Consider the following 21,418-nt stretch of genomic DNA (forward strand, 5'->3'; position numbering starts at 1 on the left):
TTTACTTTCTATTTCACAAATACTGTCTACTTCTATCTAGATTAAAACTGGGGGGACAAGGTGCTCTGTTTCAGTGGTGAGAAAGCATCTAGATTTAATGTATAAAGACAAAACATGAATCCCTAGGGAAAGAGTGTAATAAGAACAATAGTAGTAAAGGTAGAAAAATCAAAACCTAAGCAGCAAACGGTTTATACAGTAGATATGGAGATGGCTCTTACTGAACAAAAACAAATAAAATTTTAGTTTCAATTATCTGTCATATTAATAAATTCTGAGAATAAAGATCAAATTCCATTAAACTGAGTTTTCTATTAAAGATGATAATGACATTTCATAGCAATTCAGAAGGAAAAAAAAATGCCAGGCTGCTAAGTGTTATTTAAAGGCACAAATTTGTTTATATTTAAAATGGCATAATCAAACTGGTTTTTTTTCCCACAAGATCTCGTAACTAAAGCTGAGTGCTTTAGCATAAAGATCTGTCAACCAAGTTTTGTGTGCTCATTGGTTGGTGTTTTAGTCCCTGGGAGCTCTGGAGGGTTTGGTTGGTTGATAATGTTGTTCTTCCTATGGGGTTGCAGACCCTTTCTGCTCCTTCAGTCTTTGCTCTAGCTCCTTCACTGGGGACCCTGTGTTCAGTTTTGAAGACCATTCTACTCCCCACTGAACGTCTTAACTTCTTCCTTGTCAGTTTCCCACAGACATGACGCTGATTTCTAACTGTTCTATTCAATCTAATTGATCTGTATGTTTGTCTTCAGACTAGTAAAATCCTTCACTGATTGTAGCAGCTTTGTAGGAAGTTTTAAATTGGGAGAAGTGTGAACATTCCAGTCTTGCTCCCTTTTTATGGTTGGCTCAGTCATGCTGGTCCCTTAAATTTTTATATGGGTTTTAGTATCTATACATCAGTTTCTAGAAATAAGCAAAATGGAAATGTAATGGGGTTTAGCTGATAGATTAATTTGGGGAGCACTAGAAATTTAATCACATCGAATCCTCACATGAACAAACATGACCTGTCACCAGCAACTCCTTCACCGGAATCTTTTAGTTCTCCCAGAATTTGCTGAGAGCTTCCTCGGTTGCAGATAGAAGAAAACAGGGATGAAGTGTCATGTGTTAGAACTACCTTATCAGATAGGACTAGCTTGTGCAAGGAATTCACTTGCTGTCAGTAGGAGTGACCCATGGACTCAAGGCCCCTGTCCCTGTAGTTCCTTCTTGCCTTGTGAACTTGGATTTATGCCCTGAAAGTCCACCTTTCTATATCCCCGTAACCTTACCATCACTGATGCTGGAGCTGGATCCTGTCAGGCCTTAGACAACATCTGTGATTTCACCAGGGTTCTTGGGTTTTGCAAAATGGACAGACCAGTATTTAATTCTCAGTGACTTTAGTGAGAAAAATAGCATTTATTATCTGGTAAATTCAGAGGGATCCTAGCAGAGAGGCCACATTATTTGATTTGTGCCCAACTGTACTGAATCTACCTTTGTCTTATAAATACATAGAGAATGTGAGGTGGCCTTCATCATACCAGTCGGAACTCGTGTCAGCCTGCTCTGATGATTTAAAGCCAGGCTGTAAACGGCACATCCTAGTACACAAGGGGAAGCAAGAGAGGAGTTGGCTTAAGGCCAGTCAGAAAATGTGTTCCTGGCATTCCACAGTCTGGGTCATGGAGTAAGACAAATTATCCCCCATCTGGCCTTAGACCTACCAGGCTCCTGTGGGAAATGCACTGGCTTTGCCACACAATGTGATCGGATAATCCTCTGCCCATCTGTGATCAGCCTGCTTCCTGTCTCATGTCATGGATCTCTCTCTCTCTCTCTCTCTCTCTCTCTCTCTCTCTCTCTCTCTCTCTCTCTCTCTCTCTCTTTCTCTCCCTCTCCTATCTCTTTGCTTTGTAACTTGTACTTATGTCTCCATTACTCGCAAGAGAGCCTAGTGGTCCTAGTGCCTCATTTTTCTGGGTCTTCCATGGGCCTAGGTTTACAAGTAGATCTCAGTCCCTGAGCCTGCTGAAAAGTCATTCCCCACACTCATAGAACACATTTGGTACAAGTAAACATATGCGTGTGGGGGAAGGGGGACAGTCTCAGAAAGTGTAAAAACAAATCACATTCAGAATGAAAATTGGATTACTTTTTCTAAACAGAAAGAACAGTTTCTGTGTAATATTTACATGGGATATCATTTCATTGTCGGCCATGAATAGACTCATCTTTTTCACCGATAAGTGTGTTTTGAGTAAGTTCCTTGTTAAGATTTTTTTTTTCACAACTGGAAGGAGGCTTTGTTTCTCACCAAGGAGCCAGGTTTCAGCCAAATCATTACCATAAGCCCTGGGAAGCCCAGGGATTGGTCTCCTTTCTTCTTTGTTGCTGAGATTGTTCTAGGTGCCATGCTAAAGATTGCTTGCTAGAGATGGTCCAGTCTGATGGAACAGGGAGGTGTTCTCAGAGAACTACAATACAGGGCTCTTCCCCTGACTGAGCTAACAAAAGTAGTAAAGTCTTCAGCCAGTGAGGACACAGTCAGGGATCCCCATGAAGGGGAGATTGGAGGCAGAGGGGAGTCCATTCCTATACTTAACTGCACAGCCATCACCCCATCTTTGGAGAAAGTCTGGTTTCTTAACCTGGAGTCAACACCATCCAGAACTTTGCAGTGTTATCTCAGGTTTGGGTCTTCCTAAAGGAACTGAGATTTTAAAAGCAGGACTATAGTTTATGGTTCTTGACTAAGGGAGGGAGGGCCTTGTCAGCTCGAATGGCATAACTTCATTGAAATTATATATTATAATATTATAGATAAATATATATTATATGTATAATATAATAAATTATATATATGTGTGTGTATCTGTATATACATAATAATGATTACATTTTAGAAAGCTTACAAAATTAAAAGGGAGCAAACAGGGATGGATATAAGATGGGGTTTGAGGGAGGATAGGGAAGGAGGAGAAATGAAATAATTATATACAATTTCAAATAGTTTTTTAAATAAAGAAAAACAGGTCTACAAACATTAGAATGTTTTATCAAGATAGGAAATGTAATACTGTGAATGTTAACAAAAACCCAAAGTCATTTCAATATTCTAATTTCTCTTTCTAAAATTAATACACAAAGAAAGGACATGCATGTTTACTACATACAGGGTGTATACAGATAAACCTTAGTTTATTGACAATTTAGGTCAATGAATTATGTCATTGGAAAGAAAGTGTGAGGAAAATGACATGCGCTGTCGCTGTAATATACATTTTACTTCTCCTGAATCTCTGGGGCACACGTTACTGTGATCATGGCTACCTAGGCTGTCTTGGGCTTTGTACACATCAGTACACACAGTACACACACACACACATGCACTCACATACTGTACCTCGTGTGTGTACAAACACATCCCACACAGTTATAAACTGAAACTAGTTCTTCAGAAGTGATGGAGAAACTCCAGATGAGCTACAGTTTTATGTAGATAGACAGATGTACGTGGACATTCACTTTTCCAGAGTAGTCGTGGAGTAACAGGCTTTATAAAGTGTTTCCTAAAAACAGTAGAAACAGGTTGTGTTTCCCTCTCTCTGCTCAGGATTCAGTCATCCAGGAACACCTACTCACAGCATTACAGCTAATCACCATTTCATTCCAGCTGCCTGAGGACACGTGTAGTCTGTGGCCTGGTTCCCGACTCTGGCCAAGATCACTGTCACCTGGAAGTGCTTCGAATTTGCATGTTCCCTTGCCATCTAACACCTACTGAATGGGTGTTTGGAGAGTAGAAGAGAGGGGGGTAGGGAAGAGGAGGAGAGAAGGATGCTCTTACCAGTCCATGAAGCATTTTTTTTTTTTTTTTTTTTTGCAAATTTTGGAAAGATTTGACAATCTCACAGGATCCTCTCCTTGGCACTTGGGGCACTTGTCTACATGCACTACATGCACAACATGACTTGGTGGTCCTTTCTGTCATTTAAAGATAGCCCAGTAGCCCAGAGAGAGGCATTCTTCAGTTCGTTTAATGGAATCTGGTACATCTTACCTTCCTGATTATCAATTATGGAGCTAGGGGACCACGTCTCCACAGAAGCCTCATAGCAGTGGCAAGAGGAAGGAGGAAGATCAGAGGTGTATTTGTACCAGAATGTACCAGAACAGGAAAACTGAATACCGAACTGTCAGAAGGGGGAACATCACACCAGCCCTTGATACCCTTGGGAAAGTGAGTGGGATCACACAACATGGTAGAGCAGGGAGACGGGAACACAGAATGGAATCAGAGGTGGGGGGACCTCACCTAAGCCCATCCAGAAATGGGAGACCTGAGAGGAGAAGCCATGGGCATGTTGATAACAAGGTTCTGCCCGAAACACCGTCGTGACCACTGAGGCAAATAAAATCTACCTTTGGGTTTCATCTCTTCCAGTGTAGCTTTCTGGAAACTTAGCCCCTCAGCGATGCCTAAATAGTGACCTCAAGGGGTTTGGAGAGAGTTATATAATACATACATACAACTAGAGTTATATAATAGTTCTCTATATATAATAGTCCAGGTTAAAGTCAATTACTACATGAGAAGGTTTAGTCAACATGTAAGTACCCAATTAACCACAAGTGTAAATGACTCCCTTCTGGGACCCTCTAGGTCTGGACACATGGAAAGCAGGTCCTCACTTGATAGACAGAGTCTGTGAAGAGAGAACGGTTCCAGAAAAGCCCCCAGTCTTTCCACTCTGCTCCACAGCCTGCTGTCTGCTCTTACCCAGAGCTGCACTAAGACAAGCACTGATTGTTAGTGTGCTGGGCTTGCAGCTACAGATGTGAGCCTCCCCGTGGTCTATGACTGAGAGAGACGTTTTTGTCAACACTCAATAACCAGGTGTGAGTGTCTCCCTGCCCTACACCAGCATGGTGGTTGTGTACTGGGAGTGAAGACATAAACTAATGTCAGCTTCTTCCCTGTTCTGTCAGGACAAACTGTGGTCAGAGGTGGCATGCAGTGACTCATTTGCCTTTGTTGTCTGTTCCAACACTTTGGAGATGATGGTGGTGACTGAGAAACTAGTGAATTTATGACCAGATACCATGGCTCTTCCCACCCACTCACCTACCCCAATTATTATTAAAAGATATCTGTTTGACTTTAACATGCATTTAATAGATTGCTGCCTGGGATCAGGACATAGAATCAAAATTATTTTCTTTATTTTCCAGCATGCCAGATATTGTGATATTAGTATGAGGATTTGGTGCTATGTCTTTGAAGAGGAGAAATAATGACATGCCCTATGATTTATTTAGTACATTCACACAATCACAAGTGCCCAAGGAATGCTGGTTTTCTGTGGAGGTCCCCAGCTTAATGCATCGGGCATTAAATGCATGAGCATTTCTTTAGTGCTGCCTAGCTGAAGTTTATCACGGTCATTCAGCCATTGCCTAGCAACTTGAGAAGCCTTTCAATGGGTTCTTTGTCCCCAGTCCTGGCAAAAACATTCCCTCGAAGATCCCCTTATCAGCATTCAAAATTTTATCAGGAAGAAGTGCTTCCATTGAGCAAAACTGCTTCCAACTCTTAACCCACCCTCTTCCCATTCGCCCCCTCCTTTAAATATTTAAGAAATTATTTTCCAAAGCAACTAGTTTTGAAGTTTTTAATCTGTCCCTAGGTCAACAAACCAAAGAAATTGTCTTAGAGAATTTCATCATTTTCCTAATTCTCTTTAGTTGGGGATAATGGCTCCCAGCCCACAAAAGTTTTCCTCCCTGATACAGGAAGGAAAAGGTGCACACACAAGGACCTATGTCATGAGGACCTTTTTGCTCTGACTTCTGCCCTTCTGAGCCCCCACATTCAGGGCAGATGCTCTCCCACTACTATCTGGCCCACATCCTCTCTGCATACACTGTCCCTGAGAACACTAAAAGCATCACCTCTCTTAAGCAAGACACATTGGTACCCAGGGCTGAGCATTACACTCTGTGTATGTTCCTAGACAGCACAGCCAGACTTTCACACTATCACAGCTGACAGAATGGGTTGTTTGGGTAGGGTAGGGAAGAGAGGAACTTTCCATCTGCATCTTCTCCATCTGTCTATAGAATTCTTCCCTTGTAGGTGGTTTTGTTCTGTGTCTTCTCATTTTTTTTCATTTGTCACCTCAATAATCTCCATCCTCCCAACTTTTTGTCTTCAAGACTTATCTCTTCACAACATCATCCACTCTTCTATTAAACACAAATGTATTCATGCCATTCCTCATTTGACCTCTGATAACATGTGTGTGTGGGGGGGTCCCCTTCAACAATATTATACTCTTAGCTATGTTCCCTCGGTCCACGGCTGTCCAGATGCTTCTCTTGAAATTTCTAGTTCCTAAGTTTCAACTCTTCCTAATGTTGGTAATTCTTGAGTACTTATGCGTACTTCTTGGGACTCTGAGTTGTGTAGCCAGTATTCCCTCAGCCTAGACCTATCTTCCCTCTTCCTTGATCCAGTTCACTAGAGAAAGCTGAGTGTGTGACCTAGGGCTTTATCACCCTGGAGTTAACTTTTTTTGGAGAATGTCTCACCTACAAGCCAGCACTATCTAGCCTCCTAGAAGGCATACTGACTTAAATTTCTTTTCATCTTTGGCAAATAGAGAAACAAAAATCTGTTTCACAAAGCTGACAAGTATGAAATCAATAGAAATAATGAGAGGAGAGGGGTGTTAAAGCAAACTCACAATTCTTCCAGCAATGATCTTGGAGCATGCCACACACAACTGATGCCAGGAGGTGATTCAAAGAAGCACTTCATCAGGACTTAATTGTGATTCTCATTGCCTGAGGTTTTACGCTTTGGTATTTATTTCTTAGACTCTCAAAACATGAACCTTCTTGGAGTATTAGTAATCTCTAGAAAAATAGGACCAATAATAGATTTATTATGCCCTTCCATGAATGTATAATTAGAGAGATGACAAGAAGCTCGGAGGATCTGAGGAGAGGTAAGTCTATAGGATAAAGAATGCTACAGAGGACAGATAGCATCCTATTTTTCTGTGGGTTTGTCTCATCTCTAACACTTGTGTTCAAATAGATTAGGGGTCAACATCTACAAAAAACAATGACTTCTTTACTACACAGAATAAAAAAAGAGAGTTGAATTTCCAAGAAAGAACAGAAAATGGGCTGTTTATAATTTACATTCAACAGTAAGTTTCTTTCCCAATCCTAAAACTAAAGAAGTCTAAGCTATTTAAAATGCATGCTTGGTCCTGTTGAAATATGCTTTTACAACTGCAGGCAAGCAGTCTCTGACACAAAATGATGGGTATATCATGCAGAATGTGGTGGGCTTTCCCCCCAGTGGATCTTTTCGCTATTCATTGGTACTTTTTACTTATTGGAAAAATTACCTTGATGAAGTTGACCATAACAGATGGATGTGCTAGCCAGCTGATTGAGTTTCTTGAGGGAAGAGAAATCAAATACCAAACATAGGAGCACTTAATTTACATCTGGCCTTTAGTCATTTTTCATAACTAGCTCTGTGTGCTTACCTACCAATCATGTTTAACCTATAATATTTAAAGCCAATGTGATGATTACTCTTGGTTGTCAACTTGACTACATCTGGAATTAACTGTAACCCAAGTGGCTGGGTGCACCTGTGTAGGATCCAACTTTAATCTGGGCCCCACCTTCAGGTGGCAGCCTGTGTAAAACACAAGGAAGAAAGAGGGGCTTGCTTTTGCCTGCATACCCTTCCTCTTACCAGCAAGTTCATTCCTTCACTGGCACTAAAGCCTAATTCTTTGGTATTCTGAGACATCCAGATTTATGAACTGAACAACCTTCGGATTCTTTGACTTTCTACTGGTAGGCAGCTATTGTTAGAATAGCTAGATCACAGTCCATAAGTCACTCTAATAAACCAGAGTGTATATGATATCTCTATCTCTATCTCTATCTCTATATCTATCTCTATCTCCACCTATCTGTCTGTCTATCTATCTATCTCAGAGATTATCCTATAGTTTCAGTTTCCCTAGAGAATCCTGACTAATACAGCTAGTATATTATAGCTGAATTTAAGCGTAAGGTGAATGATCTGGCCAACAGTTGATAAAATCATCTTAAATGGCCATGTCTCAACCCTCAGACCCCATTCCATGCTTAACAAAGAGGATTGAGAAGTCATAACTAATTTTTAGGTTGATCACAAGGTTATCTGAGTCATTGTTTGGGCTCTACATCCTTAGGCTTCTACTTGAGATTAGCCTGAATGGCTCTGGGTCAAAATGCGCAAGGTTATCTGAATCTCTGAAGCAGGTGGCTCCTTACTACCTTGGCTGTCAAACAGGAGTCCTGGCTTCCAGTGAGAATGGCAAACCTAAATTCCAATTGAGAGGGATTTAGCCCCAGGCAGGTTAGTTACACTAGTCAGTATTTCCTTTAGGCATAAAACAGAGCTCACATTTGCAGCTCGCTCCTGAGCTCAAAGCTCCTCTGAATATCTCTGGTGATTCTATATGGTATAGGTATTGGTTTGAAACAATCAGCTGAGACTCCATGGCTGGTACTTCACATTCAGAGAGTACAGAATGTGGTAACCTGTCTCAGCTTCCCAAAAGGTTGTGAAATGTAAGATGTATATGAACATAGGAAAACATAGCAGGTTCCAGTTTCATTTACTTTTCCTGTGGGGAACACTTAGTCCCCAGTCAGTGTTATATCTTCAACTGGTTGCCTCTGGGATAAAAGTCTGTTGCTAACCTGACTTGGACAAAATGGAGTTGGGCCTGGTTTGCCAGCCTTTTCCCTAATAAGGACTTCCTGAAAGATGAACCCAGAGACAGGAAAAAGGAGGGATTTATGATTCTACAGCAATGGCTGGTGACATACTTCTGGTCGTTTACAATGACATCCATATTAGGTTCAGGGCACAATGACTTCTCCCCACAAAACAGGAGACATGTGGTACGGTCTGCCTGACATCCTCTAGGCAGGGTCACCAAGCTTTCTGGAAAACAAGAGTGAACATGTCCTCATTGTGTTCTCCCGTGGTCTGAGGCCAGCAGGTGCCAGTGCAGCCCACGTTAGCATCTTCTTTGCAGGTGAAGGTCTCTGGGAGTTAGGACGTCACAAAGAGATCCCTGTTGTTCTTCACATATGAATTTATGAAACATTCCTCTGCCTCCAGCAATGCCTGGCTTTATTTTTCTCTCGCAGATTAGTTTCCAATAGGGGTTTGTTTATTGGGTCCCAATTAGTTTAAGGGTTCTTTATTTACCAAATAAAACGTTAAATCGCTCCATACAGTTTCATAAGAGCTACTTAGACAAAAGGACATAAACAGTATTGGCTGGGCTATTCTGCCTCTATCTATCCAATGTGAAATAAAATTTTTAAAATATTTACTTATTTTATGTATCTGAGTATACTGTCACTATCTTCAGACAAATTAACAAAGGGCATTGGATCTCATTACAGATGGTTGTGAGCCATCATGTGGTTGCTGGGGATTGACCTCAGAACCTCAGGAAGAACAGTCAGTGTTATTTGTTGTTTTGTTTTTGGTTTTTTTTTTAACTGACTTTTATTCTTACAACTTTATTTTCAAAAGAGAGAGATATATGTGTAAATTTTTAAAACATTTTGGCATAAAACTATATGAATACATTCTTGTCAGTACCTGATTTTTTTTAAAAGGTTGGACAGTGTGCATTGAAATTTTACTAGTTACCATAAGCATAAATTACATGTGAAACAAAACGTAACATGGAAATAGTCAAAGCTTTCTTGGACATAATGATTGTTATATACCAAAAATTGCCAAAAGGATATCTTCTTAGCTCTTGAGTTATTAATGGTTTAAGATCTAGGTGTACCCCACTCTGAGTGGGTGTTATACACTTGTTGTTTTTGGGTTTTTTTTCCCTACAGACTGAGGCTTCTACTTTTTGGCCTTTCTATTTTTGAGCTTCATATGGTCTGTGACTTGCTTCTTGGGTATTTAGAGCTTTCTGGGGCTAGTATCCAATTATCAGTGACTGCATATTATGTCTGTTCTTTTATGACTGGGTTACGTCACTCAGGATGATATTCTCTAGATATAACCATTTTCTTAAGAATTTCATAAAGTCATTGTTTCTAATAGCTGAGTAGTACTCCATTATGTAAATATACCACAATTTTAGTGTCCGTTCATCTACTGAAGGGCATCTGGGTTCTTTCCAGCTTCTGATTATTATAAATAAGGTTGCTATGAACCTGGAGGACCATATGTCCTTATTGTATGTTGGAGCATCTTTGGGGTATATGCCCAGAAGTAGAATAACTGGGTCTTCAGGTAGGACTATGTCCAATTTTTGAAGGAACTACCAGACTGATTTCCAGAGTGGTTGTACCAGTTTACAACCCCACCAACAGTGGAGGAGTGTTCCGCTTTCTCCTCATCAACACCAGCATCTGCTGTCATCTGGGTTTTTGATCTTACCCATTCTGACTGGTGTGAGGTGGAAGCTCAGGGTTTTGATTTACATTTCCCTGATGACTAGGGATGTCGATCATTTCCTTAGATGCTTCTCAGCCATTCGGTATTCCTCAATTGAGAATCCTTTGTTTAGTTCTGTACCCCATTTTAATATGATTGTTTGATTCTCTGGAGTCTAACTTCTTGAGTTCATTGTATATATTGGATATTAGACCTCTATCAGATGTGGGATTGCTAAAGATCTTTTCCCCAACCTGTTGGCTGCAGTTTTGTCTTCTTGGCAGTGTCCTTAGCCTTACAGAAATTTGGCAATCTCATTAAATCCCATTTCTCAATCTTTGGTCTTAAAGGACAAGCCATTGGTGTTCTATTCAGGAAATTTTCTCCTGTGCCTATGTGTTCTAAGATTTTCCCTACTTTCTCTTCTAATAGTTTCAGTGTACCTGGTTTTATGTGGAGATCTTTGATCCACTTGCACTTGAGCTTTGTACAAGGAGATAAGAAAAAATATATTTTTATTCTTTTACATGCTGACTGCCAGTGAGCCAACACTATTTGTTGAAGAGGTTGTCTTATTTTCTATTGAATGTTTTCAGCTCCTTTGTAAAAATCAAGTAACCATATTATGAGAGTTCAATTCTGGATCTTCTGTTCCATTGATCAACCTGCCTATCTCTGTACCAGTACCATGCTGTTTTTAATACAATTGCCTTGTAATATAGCTCAAGGTCATGGATGGTGATTCTCGCAGATGTTTTTCTGTTGTTGAAGATAGATTTCAAAATTCTAGGTTGTTTGTTATTCCAGATGAATTTTCAAATTGCTCTTTCCAACTCTATGAAGAACTGAGTTGGAATTTTGATGGAATTACATTGAATCAGTAGATTGCTTTTGGTAAGACGGCCATTTTTACAATGTTGATCCTTTCAATCCATGAGCATATAAGATCTTTCCATCATTTCCAAAAAATGAGTTAGGTAGTGTTCCATTTGATTCTATTTTGTGGAATACTTTGGAGAGTATTGGTATTAGGTGGTCAATAAATGTCTAATAGAATTCTGCACTGAACCCATCTGGTCCTGGACTTTTGTTGGTTGGGAGGCTTTTGATGACTTCTATTTCTTTAGGTGTTATGGGATTATTTAGATGGTTTATCTGGTCCTGGTTTAACTTTGGTATCTGGTATCTGTCTAGGAATGTATCCATTTCCTTCAGATTTTCCAGATTTGTTTAGTTTTGGCTTTTGTAGTAGAATCTGATGATTTCTTCAATTTCCTCAGTTTCAGTTGTTATGTCTCCACTGTCATTTCTGATTTTGTTAATTTGGATACTCTTTATTTGCCCTCTAGTTAGTCTGGCTAAGGGTTTATCAATTTTCTTAGTTTTCTCAAAGAACCAGTTCATGGTTTTGTTGATTCTTTTAATGGTTCTTTTTGTTTCTATTTGGTTAATTTTTGCTCTGAATTTGATTATTTCTTGCCATCTACTCCTCTTAGGTGTATCTACATCTTTTTGTTTTAGAGTTTTGAACTGTGCTGTCAGGCTGCTAGTGTATGCTCTCTCTAGTTTCTTTCTGGAGGCACTCAGAGCTATTAATTTACCTCTTAGTACTGCTTTCATTGCATCCCATAGGTTTGGGTATAATGTGTTTTCATTTTCATTAAATTATAGAAAATCCTTAATTTCTTCTTTGACCATGCTATCTTTGAGTAGAGCATTGTTCAGCTTCCATGTGTATGTGGGCTTTTTGTTCTTTGTTGTTATTAAAGATCAGCCTTAGTCCATGGTGATCTGATAAGATGCATGGGAGTGTTCCAATCTTCTTACATCTACTGAGGGTTGTTTTGTGACCGAGTATATGGTCAATTTTGGAGAAGGTGCCGTGAAGTGCTGAGAAGGTCTATTCTCTTCTTTTAGGGTGAAATGTTCTATAGATGTCTATTAATTCCAATTGGTTCATAACCTCTGCTAGTTTCACTGCATCGTTGTTCAGTTTCTGCTTCCATGATCTGTCCATTGATGAGAGTGGGGTGTTGAAGTCTCCCACTATTATTGTGTGTGGTGCAATGTATTTTTTGAGCTTCAGTAGGGTTTCTTTTATGAATATGTATTTGGAGCATTTATGTTAAGAATTGAGAGTTCCTCCTGATAAATTTTTCCTGTAATGAGCAAAAAGTGTCCTTCCTTACCTTTGTTGTTAACTTTTGTTTGAATATCTACTTTATTCAATATTAGAATGGTTATTCCAGCTTGTTTCTTGGGGCCATTTGCTTGGAAGATTTTTTGCCAGCCTTTTACTCTTAGATAGTGTCTGTCTTTGCCTCTGAGATGAGTTTCCTGTATGCAGCAGAATGCTGGATTCTGTTTATGTATCCTGTCTGATAGTCTATGTCTCCTTATTGGGGAATTGAGTCCATTTATGTTAACAGATATTAAGAAATAGTGATTGCTGTTCCCTGCTATTTTTGCTTTTAGAGGTAGAATCATGTCTTTGTGTTTTTCTTTGCTTAGTTATTTTTTGCTTTTTCTAGGATGTGGTTTCCTTCCTTGTATTGGGTTTTCCATCAATTATTCTTTGTAGGGCTGGATTTGTGTTCAGATATTGTGTAAATTTAGTTTTGTCCTGGAATATCTTGGCCTCTTCATCTATGGTGATTGAGAGTTTTGCTGGATATAGTAACCTTGGCTGACATTTGTGTTCTCTTAGTGTCTGTATTATTTCTGTCCAGTATCTTTTACCTTTTATAGTCTCTGTTGAGAAGTCAGGTGTAATTCTGATTGGTCTGTCTTTATATGTTACATGTCCTTTTTTCCTTACTGCTTTTAGTATTCTTTCTTTGTTTTGAACACTTGTTCTTTTTATTATGTGTCAGGAAGAGTTTCTTTTTTGGTCCAATATGTTTGGGGTTCTGAAGGCTTCTTTTGAGCTCATGGTCATCTCACCCTTGAGGGTGGGGAAGTTTTTTTCTACAATTTTGTTGAAGATATTTACTGTGCCTCTTAGTTGATATTCCTCGCGCCCCTCTATTCCTATTATCTTTAGGTTTGGTCTTCTCATTGTGTCCTGGATCTCCTGGACATTTTGGGCTAGGAGCTTTTTGGTATGTGCATCTTCTCTGAATGTTTTGTCTATGTTTTCTATGTTGTATTCGGCCCCTGAGATTCTCTCTTCCATCTCTTGTAGTTCGTTGGTGATGCTTGCATCGTTGACTCCTGATTTTTAGGTTTTCCATCTCCAGGGTTGTCTCTTTTCGTGTTTTCTTTATTGTTTCTATTTCCATTTTCAACTCCTTCATCTGTTTGGTTGTGTTTTCCTGTAGTTCTTTGAGTGATTTTTGTGTTTCCTCTTTAAAGCTTTTATTTGTTCATGTGTGTCCTCCCGTGCTTGTTTAAGGGAGTATTCACGCTCTTCTCAAAGATTTTTATCATCATCATGAGGTATGATTTCGGGTCCGAGTCTTCTTTTTCTGGAGTGTCTGGCTTGCTATGGTGGGAGAGCTGGGTTCTAATGTTGCCAGGTTGTCTTGGTTTCCATTGCTTAAGTTTTTTCATTTTCCTCTTGCCATCTTGTTATCTGTGATTATATGTGGTCTTTTCAGTGACTGGCACCTGTCTCTCCTGTGGATCTGAGGGCCTGTGGGCTCAGGAAGAAAATTGCTTCTGAGTGTTTGGCTTTTAGTGGGCAAGCAGTGAGTTCTGGTAGCAGTGACTCAGCTCTGTCTTTGTGGGCTCAGGTGTGAGAGCTCATGTGAGGCTCTTCTGGGAGCTCAGCCCTCTGCTTGTGGGTCCTGAGTACTACTGGCAGGAACCTGGTTCTTTCTCTAGGCCAAATCAGACCCTTTTCCAGATAACACAGTACTTTCTGCTCTCTGAGAACTCCCGGTGTGCTCTCCCTGGGCCTATGTGCCAGGCTCCCCTCTGGTGCAGTTGTATGAGGGCCTATAGCCCTCTTCAAGCACTGCCTTTCTGGGACAGATTCTGGTTCCCACTGACAAGGATCTGTGCCTTACTGTGGGCCTGTGCATTTAGTCCACGAGCATGGGCTTTCTGGGCGGATCCGGAGTTCCTCTGCCAGAGGCCCAGCTCTTACTGTGTGCTGGAGGGGCACCTTTTCTGCGAGCTCCACCTAGCCCTCTCTGCGCTTTGGTTACTCACAGTGCAATCTCACCAGGCCTGTGTCCCCGGATCTCTGTTGTTGCAGGTGACAAAGGGCCTGTGCGTTTGGTCTGTGAGCACGGGCATTCCGGGTAGATATCAAGTCCCTCTGCCAGAGGTCTGGCCCTACTAACAGTCAGTGTTCTTAACCACCAAGCTATCTCTCCAGCTGAAATGAAAATTTTAAGGATGAAGCTGGTGACACATTTGAGTGACCACCTTATCCAGCACATTAGATCTTTGATATATTTTTGGATTGTGTTCCCTACTCCCCAGTGGGTTCTCCTTCATGTGAAATAATTTAATCATTGTGTGCTTTTTATTTCTCTGTAAAAGCAAAGTGGGTGGTGGCATAAATAGGAAATCAATAGTAGTTTCTTTTTCTGAGAAATTTTGCCTTTAGTAGACAGGGCCCTGGGGCTTCATGTTGCTCCTTTCTATTAAAGAAGAAAAGTCAATGTAGGGAAATCTCCTCTCCTTGTTGGAATAGGAGGGAGTTTGGGTGTTGGATGACTCTGTGTTTGGGGTACATATGTTATGATAGCTGGATTTAAGCCTGGTGTCTTCTCTGTTGATGTCTGGAATAGTTGGTTTTACACCGTTCCTGATTCCCCATTGTTGTATTACCTAATCTCCCTAATCCCTGCCCTGTGTGTGATGTTTCAGGTGTGCACTGTGACAGTGTGTGTGCTGAGGGACGCTGGGGTCCTAACTGCTCTCTGCCCTGCTACTGTAAAAATGGGGCTTCCTGTTCTCCTGATGACGGCATCTGTGAATGTGCCCCCGGATTCCGAGGCACCACCTGCCAGAGAAGTAAGTGTCTCTGCCCCACCCCTTCCCTGGGAATTATGTACAAACCATCTCTGCCCCCCCCCCTTAGTTCCTAGTGACATTTTGTGGCAGCCAAGGGAACAGGAGTCCTTGAAGAACTGTCCTCAAATAACACTTTCCCAAGAATTTTACTCTTTTCAACCTTCAGAACTAACTTAGCAGATGGAGGATGTTAACCCTTTCTTCTTAGTGACGATTTCTTTACCTCATTGGCACAATCATCGGGATACACTTTTCAGTTCCTCCCTAGAGTGTGCAAATGGTGTTCCACAAAACCACTGACCTGTAAATATTTTATTCAGCTTTTTGGCATTGGCCTCGCCTCAATTACCAGAAGTCAACATCAGCCAAACCTTGAGGCAATCACACACCTTGCCAGTGATCTGAAAGTCAGTGCTGTGGGGAAGCAAATCAAAAGTTAAAAATGGGGACCATTGATGTTGCTCCGTAGAAACCTTGGACTAAAAAGTGATCTGTAATAATTTGCTAAATCTCTCAGTAAACATAAGCAGGAAAGAATATGTGATCGGTTATAACATGCACTGCTGTGATTTCTCAAATCAATTGCTTTTTCCATTAGAAAGTTCAATGCAATCATTCTATATTTAAATTCAAATAAAATCTTTGAAAATATCCAGACCCCTAGCATTCTGTTTACTCAGTCTCTCTAATATAACCACAGCTAACCTGTACATTTTTTAAAAGCAGAAATATCTTCAAACCTCATGTGTTTATCATATTTTGTCAATCGTGATTCTTGAAGAATAAGGGATCAACAGATGGTTTGGTGATGCTTAATTGAATGCTGATATTTAGGGTTTTATTTTTCCTGTTCCCTTCTTTGTTCTACAAAGTGTCTTTGAGCCCCTGGTCTAGTTTTAGCCTTGAGCCAACCACAGTAAGATAGTGGGCTATACCTGAGACAGTCCCTCACCCCAGTGAAATCTGGAGTTTAGTCGCTTCTTCCCTTGTTAAAAGCTGCCTTCTTGTTTCATGCCTGAAAAATCCCCAGTATCATTTAGAGTTTTCTAATTCCTCTAGGAATTTCACTAGGCCTCTGTGTGGAACAGGTGATAAACCTCAACCAGGAAGGTAACTCTGAGTTTCTATTTGCAGTCTGCTCCCCGGGTTTTTATGGACATCGATGTAGCCAGACGTGCCCACAGTGTGTGCACAGCAGTGGACCCTGCCACCACATTACAGGCCTGTGTGACTGCTTGCCTGGGTTCACCGGTGCCCTGTGCAATGAAGGTAAACACCCGGGCACTCTGGGGAGCCATGGAGAAGATCAAGTTCCTTAGGTCTACACTCAGAATTCTGCAAGGCCACATATGTCCTGCTATGACATGTGTAGTTCTAGTTAGTTCTGAAAAGAACACAAATGTTGGAGGCACCGCCTTGTCAGGAAGCTCTGAGCTCCCCTGCTTGTGTCTTATGTTTTCCTTGGAACCATCCCCTCATGAAAAGTCAGTGTGAGGAAGGAGTTTGACTCCTCTGTGAGAAACTATAATTTGAATTTCTATAGATGCCACAATGACTTTTTGAGATGCTGGGATGAAGCCTTTGGTTTCCCATGCTTGTAAAAATGAGCCCACCTGGGATTAGGGCATGTGCTTTCTCAAGTGAAGGTGGTAGGCAGCTGGGTGTGACCCTGGAAATGGTTTCCCATTCTCAGGGTTTTGTGAGGGGTGTTCCAACTGTAACTGACTGGACTTGGTTTTACTCACAGTGTGTCCCAGTGGCCGGTTTGGGAAAAACTGTGCAGGCGTTTGCACTTGCACCAACAATGGCACCTGCAACCCCATCGACAGGTCCTGTCAGTGCTACCCGGGCTGGATCGGCAGTGACTGCTCCCAGCGTAAGTCATGTTGGAAAACAACCGATCCATTTCTTATGTCTTAGGACTGACTGGTGAGAGTTTCTATGATCAGGAAAGAATACACCACCATGACCATTTGTTAAATGTATTAGAGTTTCTAAGTTAAGAGCTCTATGCAATGACCTATCAATATCTACCAATAAATATATATATATCATAGTTATCTCTACGAGATGGGTTTATATCCTGTTCCACCAAGAATCTAGTTAAAATGGAGGAATGAGAAAACTTAAAAAATATAATAATGAAAAATTTTCAATGCCTAATCATACATATGGATCCATGTAACCAAAGCTAACCTCATTCATATACATATATATGTGTATGTATGTGTCAAATATATACAATTATACATATAACATATATAATATATGTATATAAATGAGTAGATGTTAGTCACTGAACATACACACACACACACACACACACACACACACACACACACACACACACACACGGCTCCATGTAGCCAAGGCTGGCCTCAGACTCACTCTGTAGACCTTGAACTTCTGATGTTTTGCCTCCACCTCCTGAGTGCTGGGATTACGAGTGTGCACAGCCATAACTTGCTTTCATTCAGTTCTGGGAACTGAACCCAGGCTTCAGGGGTGCTAGGAAGGCACTCTGCCAGCTGAGCTGTATCTCCAGCCCTATTATCTGTTGATCTAAAACAAAAATAGATGTATTTAGAGATCCATCTTTTGTCATGTCCTCATCCTGAAATTTATGGAACCATGAAGAAGTCAAATCAAACTATGTGAGTCTCAGAAACCTTCTGGGCTCCTGGTCAGACTGACTGCTGCACTGCATCTCACAGCTGTCCCTCCCTTGGCTCCCCAGAGCCCTCACACTGCTCTCCAGATGGGTGTAGTGTGACCCTGAGAGAAGTTCTTCTGCTGATGACTTTAGACTACCCGAGCCATGAAGAGAGGACGGTGACCAAAAGGCAGACTTTGGGAGGCTCCTTTGTGCACTTTCACAAAGGAGTCAGCCTTCCAGTCTTCATGTCTGCATTCTCTTCATCACAGCTCCCATTGCTCAGTTTGTATCGAATCTAACATGGTGCACATATGATAGGCCGGGGATGACTCTTACTCTGCATGGTGGTTTGTTGATCAATGAATTCAGACTCGAGTTATAATCGATCTGTACATATTAATTGGTAAGGAATATGTCTTTGTCTGCATATTAGTTGTGCTTTCAGCCTTTTAGGCTGTCTCCCATTGCTGAGATAAGAAAGCCTTTGGCGAGAGGGATGCTTGTTCTTATAGATGAGTTCATAGGATGTGTTAATTAATTGGGGGAGGGGAGGTTTCCAGAAGTAATTGCCGTGTGTTCAGATGTGTGCATTGCAAGCCTCTGATGGATTCGGGCTGGCACAGGAGCAGGTTGGGGAATAGGTACTCAAAATGAATGACAGGGCTTAGGAAAGGAAACAAAGATCCGATGTCGTTGCTGGAACATGATTAGTCTAATTTGTTCCTTTAAAACAGATTCTTTAGTTTGGAAGTTGGTCATTTCCTCATTTGGAGAAGGAATGTGCTGGAAGGGACAAAAATGAGAACACCCTGTGAATGGAGACAATAGCATGGCCTGTCCCCATAATCACTGCAGAGGAAACCCATTTATTCTGCAAGCCTTGCTTCTCCTGGGGACTGTTGCTTTCATTGATTCCTATGGTCTCTGGGGCCCATCTTAATATTTCTTCTTGGCTGGTCATCCACTAGTTTAAAAAAAATAATAAAGGGAAGACCTCTACCATGCAGAGACTGTGAAAACTAGTGGAGTGCATTTAAAGGAACAGTTCTCCTTGACAAAGCGAGTGTCTAAAGCCTTGTCTCTATACTACCTTTGGAAATGGGAAATTTGAATTATCTTTATTCACAACTTCTGGTCATAAACAACACAGGAATAACGCCTGCTTGCTTTAAGTGACCAATTTAGAAAGATATCCCCAGGCAGACGATGGTTCACGGAAGCATCATTAGATGTCTTTGGAGCTGGAAAGATTTCTGCACGGTTTAAGCTCTAGCTGCTGAATCATGAAGACCAGAGTCTGGATCTTAGCACCCACTAACCAAGTTGGGGGCGGGGTGTCCCATAGACACTGTGGGAATAGAAATTGTAAGTAGCCATATCTTTAAATGGCTTCTTGAACATGCAGTATAAATTAAGCTACATATATATGTACATATATATATATATATTAATAAATCAAGTTATTTTGTCCACACTTTATGTTACTTTCTAAACCCTCTTCTGCTGACAGTGGATTTATTTGATGTGTTCTCTTCTTTGTCCAGGAGTTCCTATGAATAAACTGATTCTTATAGTTGAGAACTTTAGCACATAAAATGAGACCCTAATGGTAACAACTCTGGAGCCCCGAGACCAGGATAGGATAGGATAATCAAAGCCCCAACCCATGACCTAAGAGCTCCAAGGGAAATCCCCACCCCCACATCTGATCTTTGCTCACTTGCTCCTTTCTTGGTGAGGCTGGGTTCATGGAGAAGATCTCCTCATTCTTGTCCCTCCTTAACTCACCTGATTTTCCCCCCTCACTGCCCCTCAGTTCGATGGTCGTTTTGTTCCCTTGAAAAAAAGAAGTATTTAGAGTGGCTTAGACTCAGGTAATTTTGTCTTTGTTCTCTTCCTTGGGTCTAGAACAGTGCCAGGTACACAGTGGGTGCCGTTTGTTTAACAACTGACTCTTTAAAGTAATTCTTGCTCTCTCAAGTCCCTCAGAGGCTGTATATGTAAATGTGCGCGTATGTAGGTAAGGTTGGTAGCTACTGTGACCAGCGTTGTCTTGTGGGGTTAGTGCAGATTTCAGTATTCAGTCTCTGAGGTTGTGAGTACAGGGACTTCGACTCACCTCCCATGCGTGCTGTGCTTTCAGCCTGTCCACCCGCACACTGGGGTCCGAACTGCATCCACACCTGCAACTGCCACAATGGGGCCTTTTGCAGCGCCTATGACGGGGAATGCAAGTGTACTCCTGGCTGGACAGGGCTCTACTGCACTCAGAGTAAGCAAGAAGCCTTCTGGGGCTCACCCCAGGGGTGGGATTGGGGGATGGGGTGGGGGGATAAGGGTGGAGGGATGGGGTGGGGGAATGGGGTGGGGGGATAAGGGTGGAGGGATGGGGGTGGGGGATGGGGTGGGGGATAAGGGTGGGGGATAAGGGTGGGGAAATGGGGGTTGGGGATGGGGTGGGGGGATAAGAGTGGAGGGATGGGGGTGGGGGGATGGGGGTGGGGGGATGGGAGTGGGGGATGAAGTAGGGGGGATAAGGGTGGGGGAATGAAGGTTGGGGATGGGGTGGGGGGATAAGAGTGGAGGGATGGGGGTGGGGGGATGGGGGTGGGGGATGGGGTAGGGGGGATAAGGGTGGGTGGATGGGGGTGGGGGGACAAGGGTGGGAAATGGGGTAGGGGGGATAAGGGTGGGGGGATGGGGGTGGGGGGACAAGGGTGGGGGGATGGGGGTGAGGGGATGGGGTGGGGAAGCAACCCACTCAGGAAGTAGACTCCCTGTTTGTGTGCATCATGTTAGATCAGTGAGGGCTCCTTCAAAGCACATGCCACCTAATTAATGATCTCTAGAAAGCTACCTTTCTCCGAGGGTTTAAGCATCCCACATTCCAGGTATCCCTTGGCCAGCTTATATCAGTATGTTGAGGTGGAGCAAGCACTGTGTGAGTAGTTCATTTCTAGTGTGTAATTGATTTCCTCTCTGTCTCTCTCTCTGTCTCTGTCTCTCTCTGTGTCTCTGTCTCTCTCTGTCTCTCTCTCTGTCTCTGTCTCTGTCTCTCTCTGTATTTCTGTTTCTCTGCCTCTCTCTCTCAGACTGTATGTCTGTGTAAGAAATGCTTTCATTTCTTCCAACTGTACAAATGTAAGAATAAATGACAGGGACTTGGATGTCAGTAGAAACTCACACTTCACAGCTTGGCTTACTGCGTGCTCACTGAGAAAATGAGGTTTACCTATAGGAGCCAACCAAGTCCAAATGCCTGGGCCTCAGCCCACAGTGTCTGATTCAGG

The 21,418-nt window shown here is 41.9% G+C and overlaps 1 protein-coding gene across 1 annotated transcript in view; it reads left to right on the forward strand.

Annotated features, from left to right (window-relative positions):
- Positions 1–21,418, forward strand: part of MEGF10 (multiple EGF like domains 10) — a gene marked incomplete at its 3' end in the record, with an annotated part of 152,035 nt that overhangs the window by 116,084 nt on the left and 14,533 nt on the right. The window contains exons 14-17 of the mRNA XM_080920011.1: positions 15,326–15,472; positions 16,607–16,741; positions 17,220–17,348; positions 20,272–20,400. Coding sequence (XP_080776137.1) covers positions 15,326–15,472; positions 16,607–16,741; positions 17,220–17,348; positions 20,272–20,400 — 540 coding nt within the window. The remainder of the gene's footprint in view (positions 1–15,325; positions 15,473–16,606; positions 16,742–17,219; positions 17,349–20,271; positions 20,401–21,418) is intronic.

This window comes from Micromys minutus (assembly GCF_963924665.1).
Source record: "Micromys minutus genome assembly, chromosome: 8".
NCBI lineage: Eukaryota > Metazoa > Chordata > Mammalia > Rodentia > Muridae > Micromys > Micromys minutus.